This window comes from Dreissena polymorpha, chromosome 10 (assembly GCF_020536995.1).
Source record: "Dreissena polymorpha isolate Duluth1 chromosome 10, UMN_Dpol_1.0, whole genome shotgun sequence".
NCBI classification, from domain to species: domain Eukaryota; kingdom Metazoa; phylum Mollusca; class Bivalvia; order Myida; family Dreissenidae; genus Dreissena; species Dreissena polymorpha.
The window spans coordinates 39,840,142-39,860,585 of NC_068364.1; the positions used below are offsets into that span (position 1 = coordinate 39,840,142).

At 35.6% G+C, this 20,444-nt stretch overlaps 1 protein-coding gene across 1 annotated transcript; it reads right to left on the reverse strand.

Annotated features, from left to right (window-relative positions):
• Positions 1-1,152: 1,152 nt before the first annotated feature.
• Positions 1,153-20,098, reverse strand: LOC127848733 (innexin unc-9-like). Its single transcript, XM_052381341.1, has 5 exons — positions 19,872-20,098; positions 7,570-7,751; positions 6,397-6,600; positions 5,565-5,983; positions 1,153-5,323 (listed from the first exon to the last, which is right to left on the reverse strand). The coding sequence occupies exons 1-5, from the start codon at positions 19,874-19,876 to the stop codon at positions 4,928-4,930; spliced, it is 1,206 nt and encodes a 401-aa protein (XP_052237301.1). The 5' UTR covers positions 19,877-20,098; the 3' UTR covers positions 1,153-4,927.
• Positions 20,099-20,444: the final 346 nt, after the last annotated feature.

The following is a 20,444-nucleotide window of genomic DNA, read 5'->3' on the forward strand; positions in this document are numbered from 1 at the left end:
AAAGTTGGTCTCTTTTGACATTCCTTTCAATCTGTAACTATCTACAATGTCTATGTTGTTATTTAACTACCAGTCTGTAACTACATAGTATGTCTCTGTTGACATTCCTTTCAATCTGTTACTACATACAATGTCTCTGTAGATATTCAAATATCAGGCGGTAACTACATACTTTGTTGACATTCCTTTCAATCTGTAACTACATACAATGTCTATGTAGATATTAAACTATCGTTCGTTTACTACATACATGTACTTTGTCTCTCTTGACGTTTCTTTCAATCTGTAATTACATAAATGTCTCTGTAGATATTCCACTATCAGGCGGTAACAACATATTTTGTCACTGTTGACGTTCCTTTCAGTCTGTAACTACATATCATGTCTCTGTAGATATTCCACTATCGGTCGGTAACTGCATACTTTGTCTCTGTTGACATTCCTTTCAATCTGTAACTACATACAATGTCTCTGTAGATATTCCACTATCAGGCGGTAACTACATAGTTTGTCACTGTTGACGTTCCTTTCAGTCTGTAGCTACATGTCATGTCTCTGTAGATATTCCACTATCGGTCGGTAACTACATACTTTGTCTCTGTTGACATTCCTTTCAATCTGTAACTACATACAATGTCTCTGTAGATATTCCACTATCGAACGGTAACTACATACTTTGTCTCTGTTGACATCCCTTTCAATCTATAACTACATATAATGTATATGTAGATATTCAAATATAAGGCGGTAACTACATTATTTGACTCTTTTGACATTCCTTTCTATCTGTAACTACATATAATGTCTCTGTAGATATTCAACTATCAGTCAGTAACTGCATACTTTGTCTCTGTTGACATTCCTTTCTATCTGTAACTACATACAATGTCTCTGTAAATATTCAACTATCAGTCAGTAACTACATACTTTGTCTCTGTTGACATTTCTTTCAATCTGTAACTACATACAATGTCTATATTGATATTCAACTATCAGTAACTATTTATAATGCCTCTGTAAATATTCCATTTATGTGGTTTGAATCTAAATAATTGACGTCAATACGTGTTAATGGTACGAATTAAGAGTGGACAGTAGAATAAGTTACAAGGACACATGTCCGATATTCGTCGATACAAACAAATAAAAACGTTAGCTTCATAAAATTATATTCTCTCTTTTCTATCATTTGTTGCATAGTAAAACATACAGACAAGTTAAATGATATCTAATCAATTGCATATACTATGAATGTAAATAAAATGCCAGTCTTGCTATAGCATGTACATATGAAACAGTGGGAAAAGTTTGACTAAAAGATGATCATATGACACATACGGGGAACTTTCACACAACTAGGGCGCGCATCAACCAACCGTCTATATAAGGGTATACAACGCAAATATCGAACTTTGAAGAATTCGTAGACATGTTAGTGCGCATTACTTTTAAAGTTCAAACATTTTCAACGAGTAGATTTTTTTTAAATTCGGTAATTATATATTGGAAAGGTCTTTAAATCCATTCGTAGACCAAACTAGCGAAATTTGTTATAGGAGGTGAGTTATAAATTATTTTTTTTTTTGAAAATGCGGCCCTTCTCACATCCTCGTATCAAACTCTCATACCAATAGGTACTGGCAGATGATAATACAAACAGCAAGAATATATACAAACAACCTTAAAAACAACTTTAAAACAACAATTCGTTGTCTTTGCTGTCTATATGCGAAGAATAAATATTTCTTATCAATCATACAAACGTGTCAGAATAACTTATCCTGTCTATTTTCTGTAACTGGCCAGGAAAACAGTTGTGAAAATGCATAATGAATAATAAATAACGTTTTTGTGCGCAACATTAAAACATGGTGCTTTAACTATGCGGGTGAAATATACCGGAATCTACTAGAACTTAGTGACCATTATCGACTATTTCCGCTAAAACTTGTAGATTACCGTAAATTATAACGTGACCAAAAACAGAAGCGCAGACGGGAGCTACAGAAAAATTTAACTTTGTTTTTGATATTCCGTCAAACACACCAGAACAAATGCCAAAACCATGTACCATATTAAATAAAATGAGATCGATTTGACTGCAAATGAGTAGTTTATTAAATTTTCAATTCACGTTTTCTATTATTATTACTATCAACTCAATTAATTAATACAAAAGTTATGTAAACATGTACATATATTTTTAATAAAAAATAATTTATACAACTATGTATTCAACTGGCAGAGCCTAATTGAACTAAAGCTAGTTCGTATATATTTAATTAACATTTATTTTCGCCTTGAAAATAAAAAACTGTAAAAAAATATAAGTACGACGAACCAGTTCCAACAATACAACCAGCATTCCCAACCAGTTCCAACAATACAACCAGCATTCCCAACCAGTTCCAACAATACAACCAGCATTCCCAACCAGTTCCAACAATACAACCAGCATTCCCATTTAAAATAATGCCTAAGTTGAAAAACACCGTCACATTTGCAAAATCAAAACACATATATGCAAAATGATTAATAACAAAACTGACGAAATTATACACATCAATACTACGTCATGACATGATTTATGATATTTTAACAAATAAATATATACAGCCAATTGAAAATGATTTTGTTCGCATGTGAAACATCTACGTGTTAACGCAAATCTTGGTCCCATTATAAACACTCTGGTAATCATGGTATCAAATATATTTTCTAATAATTGCTTAAAACATCAAGACAGTATCACGGAATGATGCTTATTTATGACATACAACTCTGTATCAAACAATATATCAACTCGCAAAATTCAAATGCCCCTTAGAACAGTTTTTCAACATATTGCAAAAGATATACATTTTGTGAATATATGAACGATGCCAAGTAGTTCGTTCGGCGTTTGGATGCTTAGAGTTTCCAATTAACTCTTTCAGTGCGGGTACCGAATTTTGAAGGCCTTTGCAAACAGTTTGGATCCAGATGAGACGCCACAGAACGTGGCGTCTCATCAGGATCCAAACTGTTTGCTATTCTGACAGTATTCTTTGAAAAAAAATCGAAGAAAATGCAAATTTTAAAAATTCAGCAGACGACATTTTAGCAGACGACAAATTTCCCAGCATGCAAAGGGTTAAATGTGACCACTTGTGCGATACACTACAGGGAGTCACATGTTCAATGCTTAAATGTACCAAGGCAAATCGGCTTCTTCTTGAGCAATGTAAGCAGCTAAGGCAAAAATCGGTAGAAAAAAAACATATGGAACGTTTCAGGTTGGCATGTAAACCATGTTCATGTGTTTGCTGTGACTTTGAGAAGCATGGGTTGACATGATTTTTAATATAAAAAAACAAGAAATGTGTTTGTCAGAAACACTATGTCCCCTTCTGCGCCGCTTTTACTTTTTATTTTGACCTTTGACCTTGAAGGATGACCTTGACCTTCCACCACTCAAAATGTGCAGCTCCATGAGATACACATGCATGCCTAACATGAAGTTGCTATCTTCAATATTGCAAAATTTATGGCAGATGTTAAAGTTTGACCAAACCAACAGACAAACCAACAGACCAACAGACAGGGCAAAAACAATATGTCCCCCACTATAGTGGTGGAGAACATAAAATCAGTTTTGTCCGTTTGACCAGCTAGTTATGATAAGCTATTGAACGTACAAATGCTCCCGAGTACGACATCAAATGCTCCCGAGTACGACATTAAATGCTCCCGAGTACGACATCAAATGCTCCCGAGTACGACATCAAATGCTCCCGAGTACGACATCAAATGCTTCACTAGTATCATAGCAAATGCTTCCTTTATATCACATTAAATGCTTACCTTACATGATATAAACTGCTTCCCTTATATGATAACAAAACGATACCATATGTAAATGCAAGGCTTATGTGAAAACAGCACCATTCGAAATCCGAAAAAAACTGACGATACAAAAGTAATTCTCCAGAAAACAAACACACACATTTAAAACAACCAAATGATCACAATTTTTACGATATAACCATACATAAAAAATAACCAGTTAACATGAAATAAAAAAGTGTTCACAGAATTTAATACCACACTGATTTTTAATAGAACTACCCTGCCTTATTCACAACCAATGCGTATTTATAAAACAAATCTTAAATGATGTTAATAATCATGAACTTCAGTTGAATATTTGGTTTTATGTCAAGTATATGCATTGACACTACGATATACCAAATCGACTAGAATCTTCACTAAATCGAACGTTAACCAAATATTGAAAAACATATTGACATCAACAATAATTTATAAAGTATGATTTCGGCAAAAAACTTATGTAAATGCTGTACAAAAATGTGCAAAGTATTAACGAACGTCAATAATTCAAAAGGAACAAAACTAAAAACACAATACGAACCTTGTAGCGCACAATACTAAATGCGGCAGTAAAAGATTTACTTACAACAGTTGAAAATGCACGCCCTGTTTTCTAGAACACAAATAGCAGTTCAGATTAAAAATGTACGGTTCGCGTAAAATTCATGCACCTTTTAAAAAAGGCCAAACATTGTATTGGGATTTTTTATAGTGACTTAATACCACTTAATCCGCAAATGAATTTAGTTTCATTTCTAAACAGGCTAAATACACTTAAACCTAGCTCATCAGTTCATAGCCTTTTTTCAAACAACTCAAAAAGTCACAACGCTTTTTAAACAAAGTATAAAAAACAGGCCTAATTCCACTTAATCTGGGGTGTTTCAGTCAAGTTTTCTGCTTAAAAAATGCCCAAAATAAAACAAAATTTCTTTGAAATAAAAACAAGCTACAATTGACTTAATCTAGGAAGCGCCAGCCCCATTGTACATTTAAAATTTCTTTCAAACAGGTAACAAGTCCTTAAATCTTCTGGCTATCCCAAACGTCCCCCACTTCAAGCGTACGTTTCTCCATTCGGTTCTCCTTCAAGCTCCTTTTTAACCATCGGTTTCTTGCGGTAAACGTCCCACATTTTGGTGACGAGGTCCGTCATAAGGATATCGCTTGTGTTGCGCTCGATGATGCGCAGAAGGAAGATACCGTCGTCGCGGAGGTACTGGTCGGCAAAGCGCTGGCAGAGCTTCCTATCGCTGGGACCGCCGAGTTGGTCACTGATCTTTAGGTACTTCTTGACGACCGTGACCCGGTTACGGCGGAAGACGGACCGCCAGATCCACATGAGGAAGCTGGCGCTGGTTACTACGCCGACGAGAACGAACCAGAACCACAAAAATGTAAAGATCTTCTCGTTGAAAAGGTTGATTGGTAGGACACATTGGACTGTGAAGTCCTGGAAAATATTAAGAAAATATTCATCTCCATTTATATTTCATCTGAAATGCAACATTTACATAGAAAATACTCAATAACGCTGACCAAAATAATACATAATTATTCGAATATAAGACAGCTTGACTATAAGACGGACCTCAAATGTGGGCCCCTTATCAGCAGTATTATACGTAGCCTAGCTTATAAGACGGGTTTATTTTTTTATCAACTCTGACGAAAATCAATTATGATATACTCACTTGTATATTTTGCAACTGGCGTATCTGGAAGTCACACAACGTAACCCTGGGGAAGCGTCTGGACTCCTTGGTGACCGCCTCATTAGCAAGGCTATTAACCGCCTCGATGCCCCACATCTCGAAGAAGCCGCCTAGGAAACCGTTCAAGATGAAAAAGTGGGCAATGATGTTCAGGACGTAGAGGAGCTTAATGACTAAGTAAAGGCCGGTAAGGAAGGTTCCCTCGCGCTTGTTGCACAGGAAGCAGAATTTGGAAGCGCGCTGCTTCAATCGCACCAGGGCGTTGAAGTGGTATTGGCGATTGGACTCGAGCCAGCGGTCCAGGTAAAGTGCTATGTGCTCCACCGTCTGATCACGCTTAGCTTGATCCGCCATTTGAGTGGCGCCGGCCATTTCCACGAGCTTTGCCATGTTGATACCTTTTCAAACAAGGGGATAAGAATTAATTTATAATCATTTACTTATTACCAAAATAATTATATTATTAAACCACTTTAAAATTACAAAGGACAAATATAAATTACTAGTCCTTTAAGAAGCAGAAATGTAATCTTGAATTGTAAGCAATGTACGACTGCCTTTAACGCTCAGTTCTTACGAGGACAGTCTCCCGATATCTAAGTGGTTAAATAGGAACGATGTCGTCACGCAATCGGACAAAGTATATGCGACCATTCACATCATACTAAGTACTGGTCGAATGATCTTTCCCAAAACAGACATCAATGTAAGCAACAAAATATTACTGCTAGTTAAACAATATTTGAATAAAATCGGGTTTTAAAAAACGAATATTCGAAAAAGAAAAAAATCGAAAATGTGGAATTCTTACCCGACAATCCCGCGAGCATTCGCCAGATGAAACTTGGAAACTTGAAAAGGAACGCCATGAAGAGAAGAATCAGGGGAATCCACTGGTAGTAGGTGAGCTCGTGCTGTTTGTGCGTGTCATTGTCCGGGTGAATCGTCTCTTCCATCGGAAGGTAGTAGGTATTTTTTATCCAACAGTATGACTTCGCGTACGAAACATAGGACCCTGCAAGAAATAATAATAATTTGAGCCTCGCACTGAGAAAACTGGAAATAAATTATGTGCGTTAACCCTTACAGCGCTGGAACCGAATTTTAAAGGCCTTTGCAAACAATTTGGATCCAGATGAGACGCCACAGAACGTAGCGTCTCATCAGGATCCAAACTGTTTGCTATTCTGATAGTATTCTTTGGAAAAAATCTAAGAAAATGCTTACTTTAGAAATTCAGCAGACGACATTTTAGCAAATAACAAATTTCCCAGCATGCAAAGGGTTAAGTGTCATCATAGATTAGCCTGTGCAGCCTATTTCTTCCTTTCCTCTTACGGCTTTAATGCAATTTAGTTATAGTACTGTCCTGAATCCTCTTTATGTCTGCAATACTTGTGCAGGTTTCATATGAGGACTAAGTTGAACGATGAACGCTTGGGTTGCGTTCATTGAGGTACTATACTTATGTCTAAATCTTACTGACACAACCCTGTTCTCCGAGAATGCTTGCATTTGGGCAAATTTAAGTTCTTTAACGTAACGAAAAGGTACATTTTTTATTGCAAATATTGCAAGAGAACATTTCAATCTGTAACGTGATACCAGGCTTGCACAATTTGATATATAAAAGGAAAGGCAACACAATGCTTTGCAAATTTTGACAGTTTTTTAAATGGGAATAGGAATGAGTGCAATAAATGATTTCCCAAATTTAAGCGAAACGACGCATTTTTCCCGTTTTCATCAGGGTCGCTTTTAAACGGGAAAAATGCGCCGATTCGCTTAAAATTGGGAAATAAGTGTTCCTGATCATTTGCTTAAAATACTATAAAAGTGTGAATTAAGGTGTGTTAAATATTATATTTAACTGACAAAACGCAATGCGGACATTCATTTTTTCAAATTAGGGGGGGGGGGGGGGTGGCATCAATTCGGAATTTCTATACGGCCCTGAGTTTGAACCAAACAAACATTGACTCACCCGTAAATTCTGCCGGGAACCAGCACTGAATAGGGTCGCCGGCATATTGCCCACTTGCGGTAAAGATACCGAAGGCGATGAGCAGCACGACGGTGTAAATGTGGCTCAGCCGGTCCACCCAATCATCGTCGTCGTTTCCGCGGAGCTTGCCCCACGTGGCCAAGCCTAACACTGACGTAACACTGGAAAAAAAGACGACGGAAATGACGTCAGGAAATGGAAACTATTGTTTGTTTCTACGCCTAGTATCGATGTCACACTGGAAAATAGACGAAGTTAAGGACCGTACTGACGACATCAAATGAACAATTTTATTTCTTCATTTTAAGAGACAATTATTTAATATTTTAGTACACAATAATCTACCGTCGCAGTCCCACAGTGCAGGTGTAACAACTCAAATCAAATCTATTCGTTCCTGATAAAGCAAGCTAAATGCAGTGCTTTTTTAATAAATGATAAAATCGCAAAAAAGCGTTTGAAACTTTTCTTCTATAAACGTCTCATCAATACACAAACATTCATATTGCGATTTCTGTTTAATCCAGAAGTCGAGTTTGTCGATTTGTCAAGCGAAACAACTCACTTTGTATTTACACAAACAACTAATAGCAGTTTTCTCCCTTTGGCGATGCATTTTCCTCTTACCGGATTTCAACGTATACAACGTGATATTTGCCACAAACGGCGTTGCTCGCGACATTATTTGAACCTTAAACTTTATGTTATCACATTTAACTGACCGTAATTTATTTATTGAACGCTTGGCTTTTGGAACTAAGCCAAATATATGCCCATGAATAATATTAGCGTCGCCTTAAAAATCGCGTTGGGCATAAACCCCGTAAGCTTATTACATACATTTAACAATATGGTACTTGAACTTCGATCGTTTATGATTATAGCCTTTCTACAACTCTCTTAACTTTGCTAGAAAGCGGGCAGGCTAATTTAGAGCACGTATTGTGTAGTTGTTAATCCTGTATACGGCGAAATTGGTCTAATTAGATGTGAACAAAAGCAGTTACACCGTCGATCTTTGTTCTGAAAACAACTAGGGCGGTTAACTGGTAGAGGACCATTTCATCAAAAGTGAATTACAACGATGTGATTGTTTTATACACTATCTAAACCAAGTACTTACTACGCGTGACCCGATTTACGAAAATTTTGCAATTACTCGTAATGCAATTGATGAAGGAAGGCGAATAAAAAACATCGTTGGGAATATTGAATAATTTAAATATTTTACGTGTTCATCCAGCCATATGAATAAAATGAAAAGGCTTATTTGCAACATACACACATATACATAAATCGACCAAATGGAAATTGCGAAGAAGCTTACACCTCAGAGACGGCGAAAGCTATACTTTTAATCAAAATAAATTGTCTTTATACAGCATAGTTTGGCTCTCAGACATGTAATGCTTTCTATATGACGTTGTATCCTTTTGCATTCAGCATCGTATTCGTAGTTATTGGGCAATAAGGAGCTGTGAAATGACGACCTAACGCGGATGCATTTTACCATTACCACGAATATAAACACGTAAAGTCAAGGCATGTAAAATCTGCTAAGACATTTGTATATTCGTGATGCGCTTTCACTTTATTTTGCACAAACTTTGAAATGCAAAAACGATACAACTTAACATGATCAGTGGTAGTGCATCCGAAACAAAATTTGCCTGTAAAAATGGGATGTCTGTCTTAAACAAGTAAATATTAAGTAACATATTAACATATGAGCCTTTATATGAATGCATAAATTCAACTTCCGAAGACCGGCCGATTACCGTATGTTGATTAATATAAATGCTTTAATTTGGTCTGTGTTCTGTTATTACACTGTTATTAACCCTTTCAGTGCGGGAACCGAATTTTGAAGGCCTTTGCAAACAGTTTGGATCCAGATGAGACGCCACAGAACGTGGCGTCTCATCAGGATCCAAACTGTTTGCTATTCTGATAGTATTCTTTGAAAAAAATCGATGAGATGCTCATGTTAGAAATTCAGCAGAAGACATTTGAGCAGACGACAAATCTCCCAGCATGCAAAGGGTTAATGTTTTGGTCACAGCATGCTTGCGGTGCGTGCGCGGTCAAAAATCTGACGAAACCCTTCGAGTTACGAGGTCATAAACGTACAGTTCAGTTGCAAAGGTCAACTCCGGCGAACTCTAAGACGCCTATAAATCACAACCCCCAAGCAGAAATAACAAGAATAAATTAAGCGGTTGTCCTGGTAACCGTTTTTGAGCTCTTTGTGTTGGAATTAGCAACGGTCCGGCAGCTTTCATTCATCGTTTAACCAAACTCTATGCCCCAATTCTTAGCCGTTTGCCTTGTTTTCGTTCAAAACGCGAAAAATGAAAATAAGCCACAAAATCGTATGACAAATTGCAGCATTATAAGTTTGCGAAAAAGAGCTAAAATGGCAAATTGTGTGAAATTGATAGGCATGGTTTAATTAACCGAAATAAGTGTACTTCAGTCGAACGTCGGTATGTTATTAATAATTGCGAGCCTTTAATCTATTACAAACACGGAGGACGTCAAAAATAAGCAAAGAAAACATGGATGACCCGCCGCCCCGTCTGTCTCTTGAAATGTTATGTACACAAAGCATTGTTTAGTTCCCAATTTACATTACTTTTCAATCGAAATGTACTAATACATTTTTGGTTTCAAGTTAACAACATTATTTTTGGCACTCTGCGCAACATAGGCTTGGCATACAACACGGGGGGGGGGGGGGGGGGGGGGGGCTAGTGTTCGTTGTATAGCCACTGACAAGCGCGTCTGTTTTCGACATTATAATTAATTCATTGTCTGACATTTATTCATGACAACATACCAACTAGTTCTGCTGCAAAACCACACCGCGTTTTAATTAAATGGTAATACAATAATGTTGCAAGAGCAGCTTCTATTATTCTGGAAAATGTTTTTCGCTTTGGGAAAAAGGGTCTTAATGCATGATCGAAAAATTTAAACCAAGATTTGCCTGTGCAATCCGCACAGTTTCTAATCAAACTCTGTGAAAGAGGTTGTCTTGTCCCTGATAAGCCAACGAACATGAATTAAGACCCGTTTTCCCAGAACAAGAGAATACGTGACGATGGACCTCATCTATATGACACACATTTGTTTTAAGAATAGGCACCTTTAATTTATTTGTTTTCGATTACTCTTGTAGAACACAAATAAATTCTTCCATACCTGGAAGTATTTTTGTGTGTGTAAGTTTTACTCTTTTAAAATGAAACTGTCTGCATTTCGCGGACATTCTTTGGACCATAGAAACCGCTGCAACAGGAACAGAGAAAACGAATTAAAAGCATAGACTATTAGCCACTATTGTAATGAGTTGTATTATACGCAAGACGTAATGCATGCCATGTGTTTTTGTGCTGATTTAAACTTTTGTTTTGAGAAACATCGCGAGTCGAAAATGACACTCAGTGTGCATAAGGCTAGGTTCCCAACAAACGGTAGTTATGAATACTTGAACGGGGTCCTGTTTTCATTTGGGAACTATCTAGCGTGGGATACGTGAGAAAAACATTGCATTTTTAAATCAAACCTTCAACCCACAAGTCATAATATATCGCCAGTTATTAACCATGAGTACAATGTGGCGCAATTTCACGCGTATTTGAGCTTTCTGTGCACACAATTATTACAATTTTGCCGTCACCTTCCGGCTGTTGGCAAACAAACTATTTTGTTATTCTACTATGCAACTCGCGTCACCCAGCAAAGACAAATACTTTATGTGTCTGTTTAGCTACGATTTAAGAAGTCCCAATCATAGCACGTGCGCGACAAGGCTAATAAGAAGTGTCAATGGTGTTTAAAAAGGCAGGGGTTTTTTTGGCCCGATTTTATAGCCGAAATTCGGCTATGTTCCCAATCCCAAAAAGTATACTTTTTTCCCAAAATGTGGCAAAAAATTCCCAAGTGTCTAATGTATTTCAATTTTTATTCAATTACATCTAACAAAGTATTATACGATTTTGTTCTTTTAATTTGAATGATTATAAAGACTTATATCAAATTTAGTATTTCCCTAATCAGTGGACTTTTCGTCTGGAATAAAAAAGGCTAATGAATTTATTTTCCCAATTTCATGAAAATGCCGATAAAATTCCCAATTCCAAAGCCATAAGCTATCTTCCCAAAAAGTGGGGAAAAAACCCTGAAAGGAAACCGTGTTTTTATATATAAATAAGTAATAATGTTCGAACAATGACGTTGATGTGCATCATCTAATTAACAGTGCATTTCCGCATCACCTGTCAATCAAACTCTTTTCTAAATATTAATCAAAGAATCAGCGATCAATAAATTCTAACGACGGTTTAAATCGGTTTGTAGCCGTTTTCATCGACATGCTCGGGGGACATTATTTTAGTATTTCGTTTATTTTCTTCGAAAATAAACACGTAAATGAAATGTTTTTACTTTGTAATTGAGGTTTATGTAACTCAAGAAAGTCTGTATGAAATGAATTATTCGTTTGAGGTGTTGAATTTACACCGTTTCCAAAGCCGAAACGTGATATTGACACGTACGGTCGCAGCTTCAATGTGTAGAATTACCGAAATCCCAGTAATAGAACGTTGATTTATTTCACAAATGTATAATTGCCACACACTGATAAATATAAATTGCATCACGTTCGTATGAAAAACAACAACAACATGGGGTTTTCGGTTCCGGCTATGTGTAACTTTCCAAAACCTCCGTTATAATCGCTATTAAAACAAGTGAAAACTATGTTTTGTTAATACGGTATAACCGTAATTGTCTTGATTTTTTTCGTCGTCGCTTCTCTGTTTAAAGTTGAAGCTGTTGTCAGTAGGTCGTCTACTCTATATTTATATTGGTATCGTCGTCAATGTTGGTGGTTTTCATGTACATGATAATGCTGTTGTTCGAAAACAACATTCAGCAAGCCAATGCGTGTATACACATCCCTATATAGACAACATAGTTTTGTTTCTCCGCTGACAATTTATAATACGACCGACCATAAAACGCTAATAAATCATACGTCGCTCATTTAAGTAAGACAAAGTCTTTGTCTAGTTTTTATCAGCTTTATGATGGCCGCGATTGACGTCACGTGTTCCTCATCTAGACCTCGTACTCACCAAACTATTTTTACACAAAAGTTAACAAACATGAAAATTTGTAATTGGAATATTCAACATTTGCTTTTCTTTTGTGAATTGAGTCAAATCGGGCATAAACGTTCTCCATCTACATTATTCCATATGTAGAACATTCTGCAACGCTGTATATTTCTATACGCTGGATGTTTTTTATGCCCTTGAAGGAGGACATATAGTGATCGCACTGTCCGTCTGTCCGTCACACTTTTGCGTTTAGGTTTCGAAACATGCTCATATCTTCTTTTTCGCTTGGATGTTACCTTCATATTTGGCATGCATGAGTATATGGACAAGGCCTTTCCATACGCACACAAATTTTGACCCATTTGACATTGACCTTGAACTTAGGGTTCGCGTTTAGGTTTCGAAATCTGCGTTTAGGTTTCGAAAAAGCGTGTTTCGGGGGCAAATGTCTTCCTATGGAGACAGCTCTTGTTTCGGATCTATGTCTATTCTTTATCCTTTAGTCTAAGAATTGGTTTGAATAAAGGATAAAGGAATGTGTCTGCCACCTTTAAATTGTAAATAACGTTCATAAACCAATGTAGTTTTAAACTGTCGATGACTTAGTCAGGGTTTCTAAACCAAGGTTTATTAAACTATCGATGACTTTATCACGGATTCTAAAGAAGTTTTACAAAAGTCGATTTTGAGGATGGTATTAATAGAGTGTAACCCAACGCTCTATTAAGTGGGCCGTGAATAGAAAACTTATGTTTTTTCTCGTAATTAACGGTTTCGAACTGCACATTTAACTTCGATTCCTAAAGAATCATCATCGTATTATGTAATAGTAAATCGCCTGATAAATTAGACCAGGTTGCCAAGGAAACTAAACACCTGTCAGCAGAATGGTGTGCGCAGACAGCATGCGAAGTGTTATTATGTGTTGTGCAAAATGACGTAACCCCTGGCGAAGACGGGGTTTCGATGACCCAACGTGACGTAACGTTACACCGTGTCCGATCGTAAATTATGCGGTCCGCGCTCAACAGGTGCCCAAGCTACGGCGATTAGTGCCCGTTTCAGCAACTCGGTTGTCGGAATAATCAGTACCCGATGGGCGTCTCCTGTAATGATTCGCATATGGTGTTGACGGACGGTTTTGCCATCGGTGACTGCACGAAACATGTTTTACAACTTTGGTGTCATAATCATCATCGACAAGTCCAGGGCTTTTTTCTTTTTTGTGAAGCGACATTGAACCCCCCCCCCCCCCCCCCCTTGTGAAAATGTGTTCAAAATTGTGAAAAATGAGTCGCGAACTTCCTAAATTGTGAAAATTAGAGTCGCGAACTTCTTGAAATTGTGAAAATTTTAGTCGCGAATTTCCCAAAATTGTGAAAAACTGCCATTCTCACAGAAGGGGAAAAAACAGCCCTGAAGTCACATAAATTAATTTACTGAACGATTCTCAATATTCGTAACCTCAAAATGTAGGATTTTTTTAACTTAGATACGTATTTTTACGCATGTGTAGTCCATTAGGAAGTTCAATGTAATTTAATAAATTAAAGACCTTTCTTACTAGATTCAAGTTTCAAAGGCTTCAATTCCAACCCTTAGATGCTGACGAGCAGCAAACAGCACAAAACCTGAACAGACTGTGAGTTACTCGCAGGCTGTTCTGGTTTTATGCTGTTTGCAAATAGCAAATAGCACTGCTTCTGAGCGGGAAAGGGTTGAAGATTTTAACTATTTTGAAGCAAACAGTATAATCAACGGTGCAAGCCCATTAAATTCAAAACGAAAGATCGTCGCTAAATACGCGACATTTCGGTGTATAAACAAACCCACTGTAACTGATTTATTTGCATCAACAGTGCATGTTTCACAAGAAATCGGTTTCTAAAAAATTGCCGGTATAACTTTCTGCCAATGTCAACAGATAAGCAAGTCGCCTATAACAACATTGTTCTTTCGTAATGCGAATGTAAATCCAAAGCACGTTTTATAACGATTCTTGATAATTGTTTCCACATTTTTATCGCAAGATTGTTGGCAACCGAAACGTTAAATGTTTGATATGTTTATCGGCGAAATTGGAAAACGAACATTCGGTTCCCACATTAAGATAAATTGACGTTTTAATTACAGATAATGGATTTTAACCCTTTGCATGCTGGGAAATTTGTAGTCTGCTAAAATGTCGTCCGCTGAATTTCTAAAATGTGCATTTTCTTCGATTTTTTTTCAAAGAATACTATCAGAATAGCAAACAGTTTGGATCCTGATGAGACGCCACGTTCTGTGGCGTCTCATCTGGATCCAAACTGTTTGCAAAAGCCTTCAATATTCGGTTCCAGCACTGAAAGGGTTAAAACTGTGCTCTCTCTCTTTCATTTATTCGTCTGCATGCTCGTAATGTTTTCCAAAAATAACTTATAAGATTTGACTTGATACTAATGTTATATTAATAATATAGAAATATTGATTTATACCGCGTCAGTAATAAGACAGTTCAAACTTACAGTCTGACAGAAGAATATTAAACAAAATCGTTATGAAAAATAACCAAAAACGTGCTTTCACTAATCATAATTTTAAAGTTCATAATTTATATTATTAAATCTCCAATTTACACAATTTCTACTGAGCGAATATCAATATCAACCTGTTGCATGCAGACATTTCCGCATGTGTAAATCGACTAAATATGAAAAATTATCAAACACGCTAAACACCTTTATCTGAGGGAGAAAGCAAATACAGATATAACATAGATTAGATATATGATAGTTATATACATTCAAAAATGCAAATCAGTATTATAACGTCCTAATATACGCTGATAAGCTCACGGGCTTTCATTTGCTATGCATAGAAAGCAGCTTTTTGCTTGTGTTTGACATGCGAGTCAATTTAGCAATTTACGTGAAAACAATATGTCGTTGCCCAGACTAGTAACTTTCACAGGGAGAACCTTATTGAGCATGTGGGTTTAGAATGTTGAGCGTTTATGTAACCATCAACCAATAATAAATATAATTATTTATGTATACTCCCACTCGATCATCTGTTTGTTTAGATAACCACAGTGTCAACGCCATCCGTAGACGGCAGAATAGTAAATAGCTACCCGTGCAGGGGCAATTAATATGCAGATTATGTAACCAGGGATTTTTTTTCTTGATTTGTGGAAAGGGCCTGGCCTTACATTTTGAGGACAAAAATGTTGGAAAAAAATACTGAAAAGGGGAAAAATTCCCCATAGTAAAATAGACAATTGGGGAAAATTGCATCATTACTTCTCTTGTTAATGCACGCTATGCTCGTACAATACTTATTAACAGTATAATAAATCACAACTATTGAGTGTACCCTCTTCCCGACGGATTTCAATAATTGTGCAATTAGAACAGAAACTGGTGGGAAGAATGTGCAAACGCATCGTTCAATAAGTTGCTAAACAGCGCGTCCGTCACGTATATTGAACTCAAAAACTTAAGAAATAATTTATTCGCAGTTTTAATACGCGATTCATCGGCGAACATTATAGGTTTCACTCTTGAGTCGCCCGTACGTTTATTGCCATAAAACCGCGGAAGTAAAACACAACTTAATTTGTGCATGGGATTACCAAAAGGATTTCTGCGTGGGTTTTGTTACTCTATAAATTAAAGTCTGCAAATTTGCATACAAGTTTGATATATGTTCTGTTGTCAGCGATTGTTTTGCCCAATTGGGAAAATTGTGCGCGAAAACCCCAGAAATTGGTTAAATTCGCGTCGTTAAGTCTTCATATTGGGAAATTGGTGTTTTTGATTTTTGCTCCCAAATTCTTTAAAATTGATAACAAAATGTTGTAAAGTTGTCAATATTATATTTACTTAGGTTCAAGCCATAAAGCTGCACAGGGAAACTAAAATGTTGCACTTTATTTTTTAAAAAAATAATTTTTTTTTAGAAGTCTTCAATTTGGAATTTTTTGGACAACAATTAGGACATTTGAAGATTTTTCCTCATTGGGAAAGTTCCGTTTTCCGGTACTTTATATAGAAGGAAAAAAATCGCTAAACAGTATACATGTGTATGCGGGATGTATATTTTAGCTGTGTAACGGCGTGTAAAGACACGTTATCTAGCAAAACAAATACGCCTAAGGCAAAATTGCCTACACTTATCTATATGAAATGTTTGTAGATGGGGATTGGAGTGGACGCGATAGCGAACTTAACAACGCTTCTATATACGCAAAGCAGTTAGCATGGCTTTCTAAATGCCAAGTTATATCCCCTCGGGACGTCCCTTTTAAGGTAATTAAACCGAAGAATCTGATAACAATATATTTATCATATATCATACATAAATATCGAAATATCATGACGGTTGTAATTTTGAGGGTACTAAATTGAAACAATTTATTAAACAAGGCCTTACTTATTACATATATTACATAACTTTTTTTCCTTTTAACTAGTATTCTTATAGTCTATAAATTATAATAGAGAATGACAGAATTAGAATAAAACAACGGTTAGGTTGGCCGAGCTGTTTGTTTTGTATTATTCGTGCCGAGCCAGGTAAATTTTAAACCGATTGTACAGTACCTTTTTCAGTTTTTCATATCTTCACGCCCCCATTTTAAAGCCAAAATAAACAAGATCGTTCTGCAATTTTGGCGAGAATGAAAATGTTTCATGATGTTTGACGGATATTTTACGTGTTCATCATTTGAAAAATCGGATCCGCTTTTACCGAAACCGATATCATTCAATATGGATGATACATAATTTCATGATGCTCGTTATAAAATTTGCGAGCGTAAATGTATATTCAACACACTTATATTAAGTATTTTTTTCGCACACAGACACTCTGAGGAATTCGATCCGATTAGATCAGATCTTCGAACCCTCCGAATAAAATACCACAAACCAATCGTCGGATCAATCATCGAATTGTCGAGGAGGATCGATTTTACGATAGTCGATCACTGGGTCGATCGGGCGTTCCTAAATACAGTGTGGACAGACAGAAGCTAGCCTAACTCGAATAGCGCATTGTCAACTACAATAAAATCTGATTTTATATGTTAAATTGTCGAATTGACACTGTATTATTCTTAATGGGATTTAATATATCGATTTATCAGATCGTGTCTTTAATTACATTGAGTGCGTTTTGTAACTGTCCGCTAAGAGGAATGTTTGACGACGCAGAGAATATAATTAATTAAACCCGTTTATTAAACGTATATAATTTTAAGTTAAATCTGAAACCACAACTACCGCCATTATGAACACCAACGGTCAACAACATATTCAACGTTTACTGATACTGGTTAACACAGGATTAAAATTACCAACACTATTTTACACCTGTGCGTATTATTGAAAGTTGGATATGCTTAAAGCAATATGCTTTGTCAACCCGGAGACTTGGAAATTAACGAAACACGTTTGTCACTATTGAACAAGTCGCTAAAGTTGCATCATCCACTCAATGTACACGGCCCTTTCGAGTGCAGTCATGCGTATGCATTCTTTACTTCAAATGCGAATATTAATGGAATGCAATCCCTTAAAGGGCTTCATTCAAATCGACATAACGTGAACAAAGTCATTTCTCTAGTTACAAACTTTCTTCAACAACGCAATTCAGTTTACACACATTCGCGGTAATCAAAGCAAACATAGACATTTTAAATAGGTTTGAATGCATTTGCGCCTTTGCTGAAATATAATCGTAAGCTTATTTCACGTATTGAATGAAATGATTGAATGATTGACGGTAAATACTTCATCAAATAGCCTAGTTCTTTCCAGTTCTGAAGTATATTCATATTTAACCATGACACACTCATTGGATTATCATGAAAATTGAAATGTGATACACAAATTTGAAAACATTAACAAATAAAGTCATCACAAACATGAAAGACCCATAAGCAAAAAAAAAGAAACAATATGTAATGAAATAAATAATAAGTTGTTGTGTTTATTATTATATTAAGTAATGATAATACTCATTAATAATATATATAATATTATAATAAGTAATAATATATATTATAAAAAGTAATAATATATATTATAACAAGTAATAATATATATATTATAACAAGTAATAATAAAAAATATTATTAAATATGTGTTATTTAAATAATATATAATACAACCAGTATTGAATTATATGCAATAATACAACATATAGTTTAATTATAAAATATAAAAATACATAATAATATAAAATATATAACGGTATTTTATAATATATATTAAACATTTAATTCATAATAATATAATTAAACACAAAATATATTTTTCATGATAACATAACATTATATATCATATAAATATATTATTATCACAGCATATTGATTCACATATTGATCCAATTTCAGTCAGAGAGAAAGTCGGAAATCATAGAAATATCTCCGTCAGTACTTCGGTCAAAGTCCATGAATGATACAAAATGAAAGGCCAGGATCAATTATCGTATCTTAATATGTAATAATTTAATAAAATAACAAATGTGGGGGTTGACGATCTTCACAATCATCATTCACTATACGTTTACCAAATAACACTCTTTGTGCAACATTAAAATAATAAAATATCAACCAGGCGTAAAACGTGAACGAGGTTAAATACTTAAAATAAACAAAAAGATTGGACGTTTTCTTATTAAAGCAAATTAAAATCCCAGAATGAGTGCTATACACTTACTAATAGGCTTATTTCTTTTCAATAACGATGCATAAATACTCTCAAATCGGTGATAATGCGTAGGTCGAAGTATAGTTGAGTTAAAAACACGTTTGGCATATCACATTCATTCCTTTTCCAAATGATTAACTTGAAAGCGAAAATATAATTCTGTTTGACTTTAAGATAATATATATTTGAATTAGTGAGCTTTTAGACCGTTAGTAAACACGTACGTTAGGGGTTCATCATCATGTATATTTGTTTGTTCGTGATGTGCAAAACACATGTTTTCATGTACTTCTTTACATACATCCCCTAAATATTAAATCACCTTTCAATAATGTGCGCTAAAATAAGACGTGCTATTATAAAGAGCGAACAGAATGTAAGATTCGAGCTATCTTACATACAGGAGCAAGGAACACGATTTATAATAAACAGATGGAGTAATTAAAAGTGTACTTACGACATATTTTGCTTCTATCCCGCCAAAGTAGCCGAAGTAAAATTATCCCTGTTTTGACACGTCTCTATGCGGCGTCTTTGGCTACAAATGTTTACACATTGAATAATTGTGTTATACCTACAAAACACAAAAGTATAAAAATCCTCCACGAAAATGATATCGTCTGCACTATCACACTATGTTGGTATAGTAAAAGTTATCAAGCGTGAACTTATGACATAGGTAACAGATCTCTGACCAATCCGAAATGAACTACGATATCACGTGGTTGAGCGATTTAAAGATGGGAGTTAACTCTGGCAGTTTTATCGAGTATGTTGACATCAATCGCAGTTATTGCATTTTGAGATGTGAAAGGTGTCAAAAACATTCAGATTAACATCTGATTTGTTACTAATACTTCTTACGACATCTTTTACTAGAGTCTAAAAATTTAGTCATTCATTCATGCGTTTCGTAATTGCTTCAAATGTACAAGGTCTCTTACTTTAGCAAGCTAGTTATCATATAGTGCAACTTGATGACGCTCTCAAATATTCAGCTACTTTTTATATTGGTTACATGAGCACATAT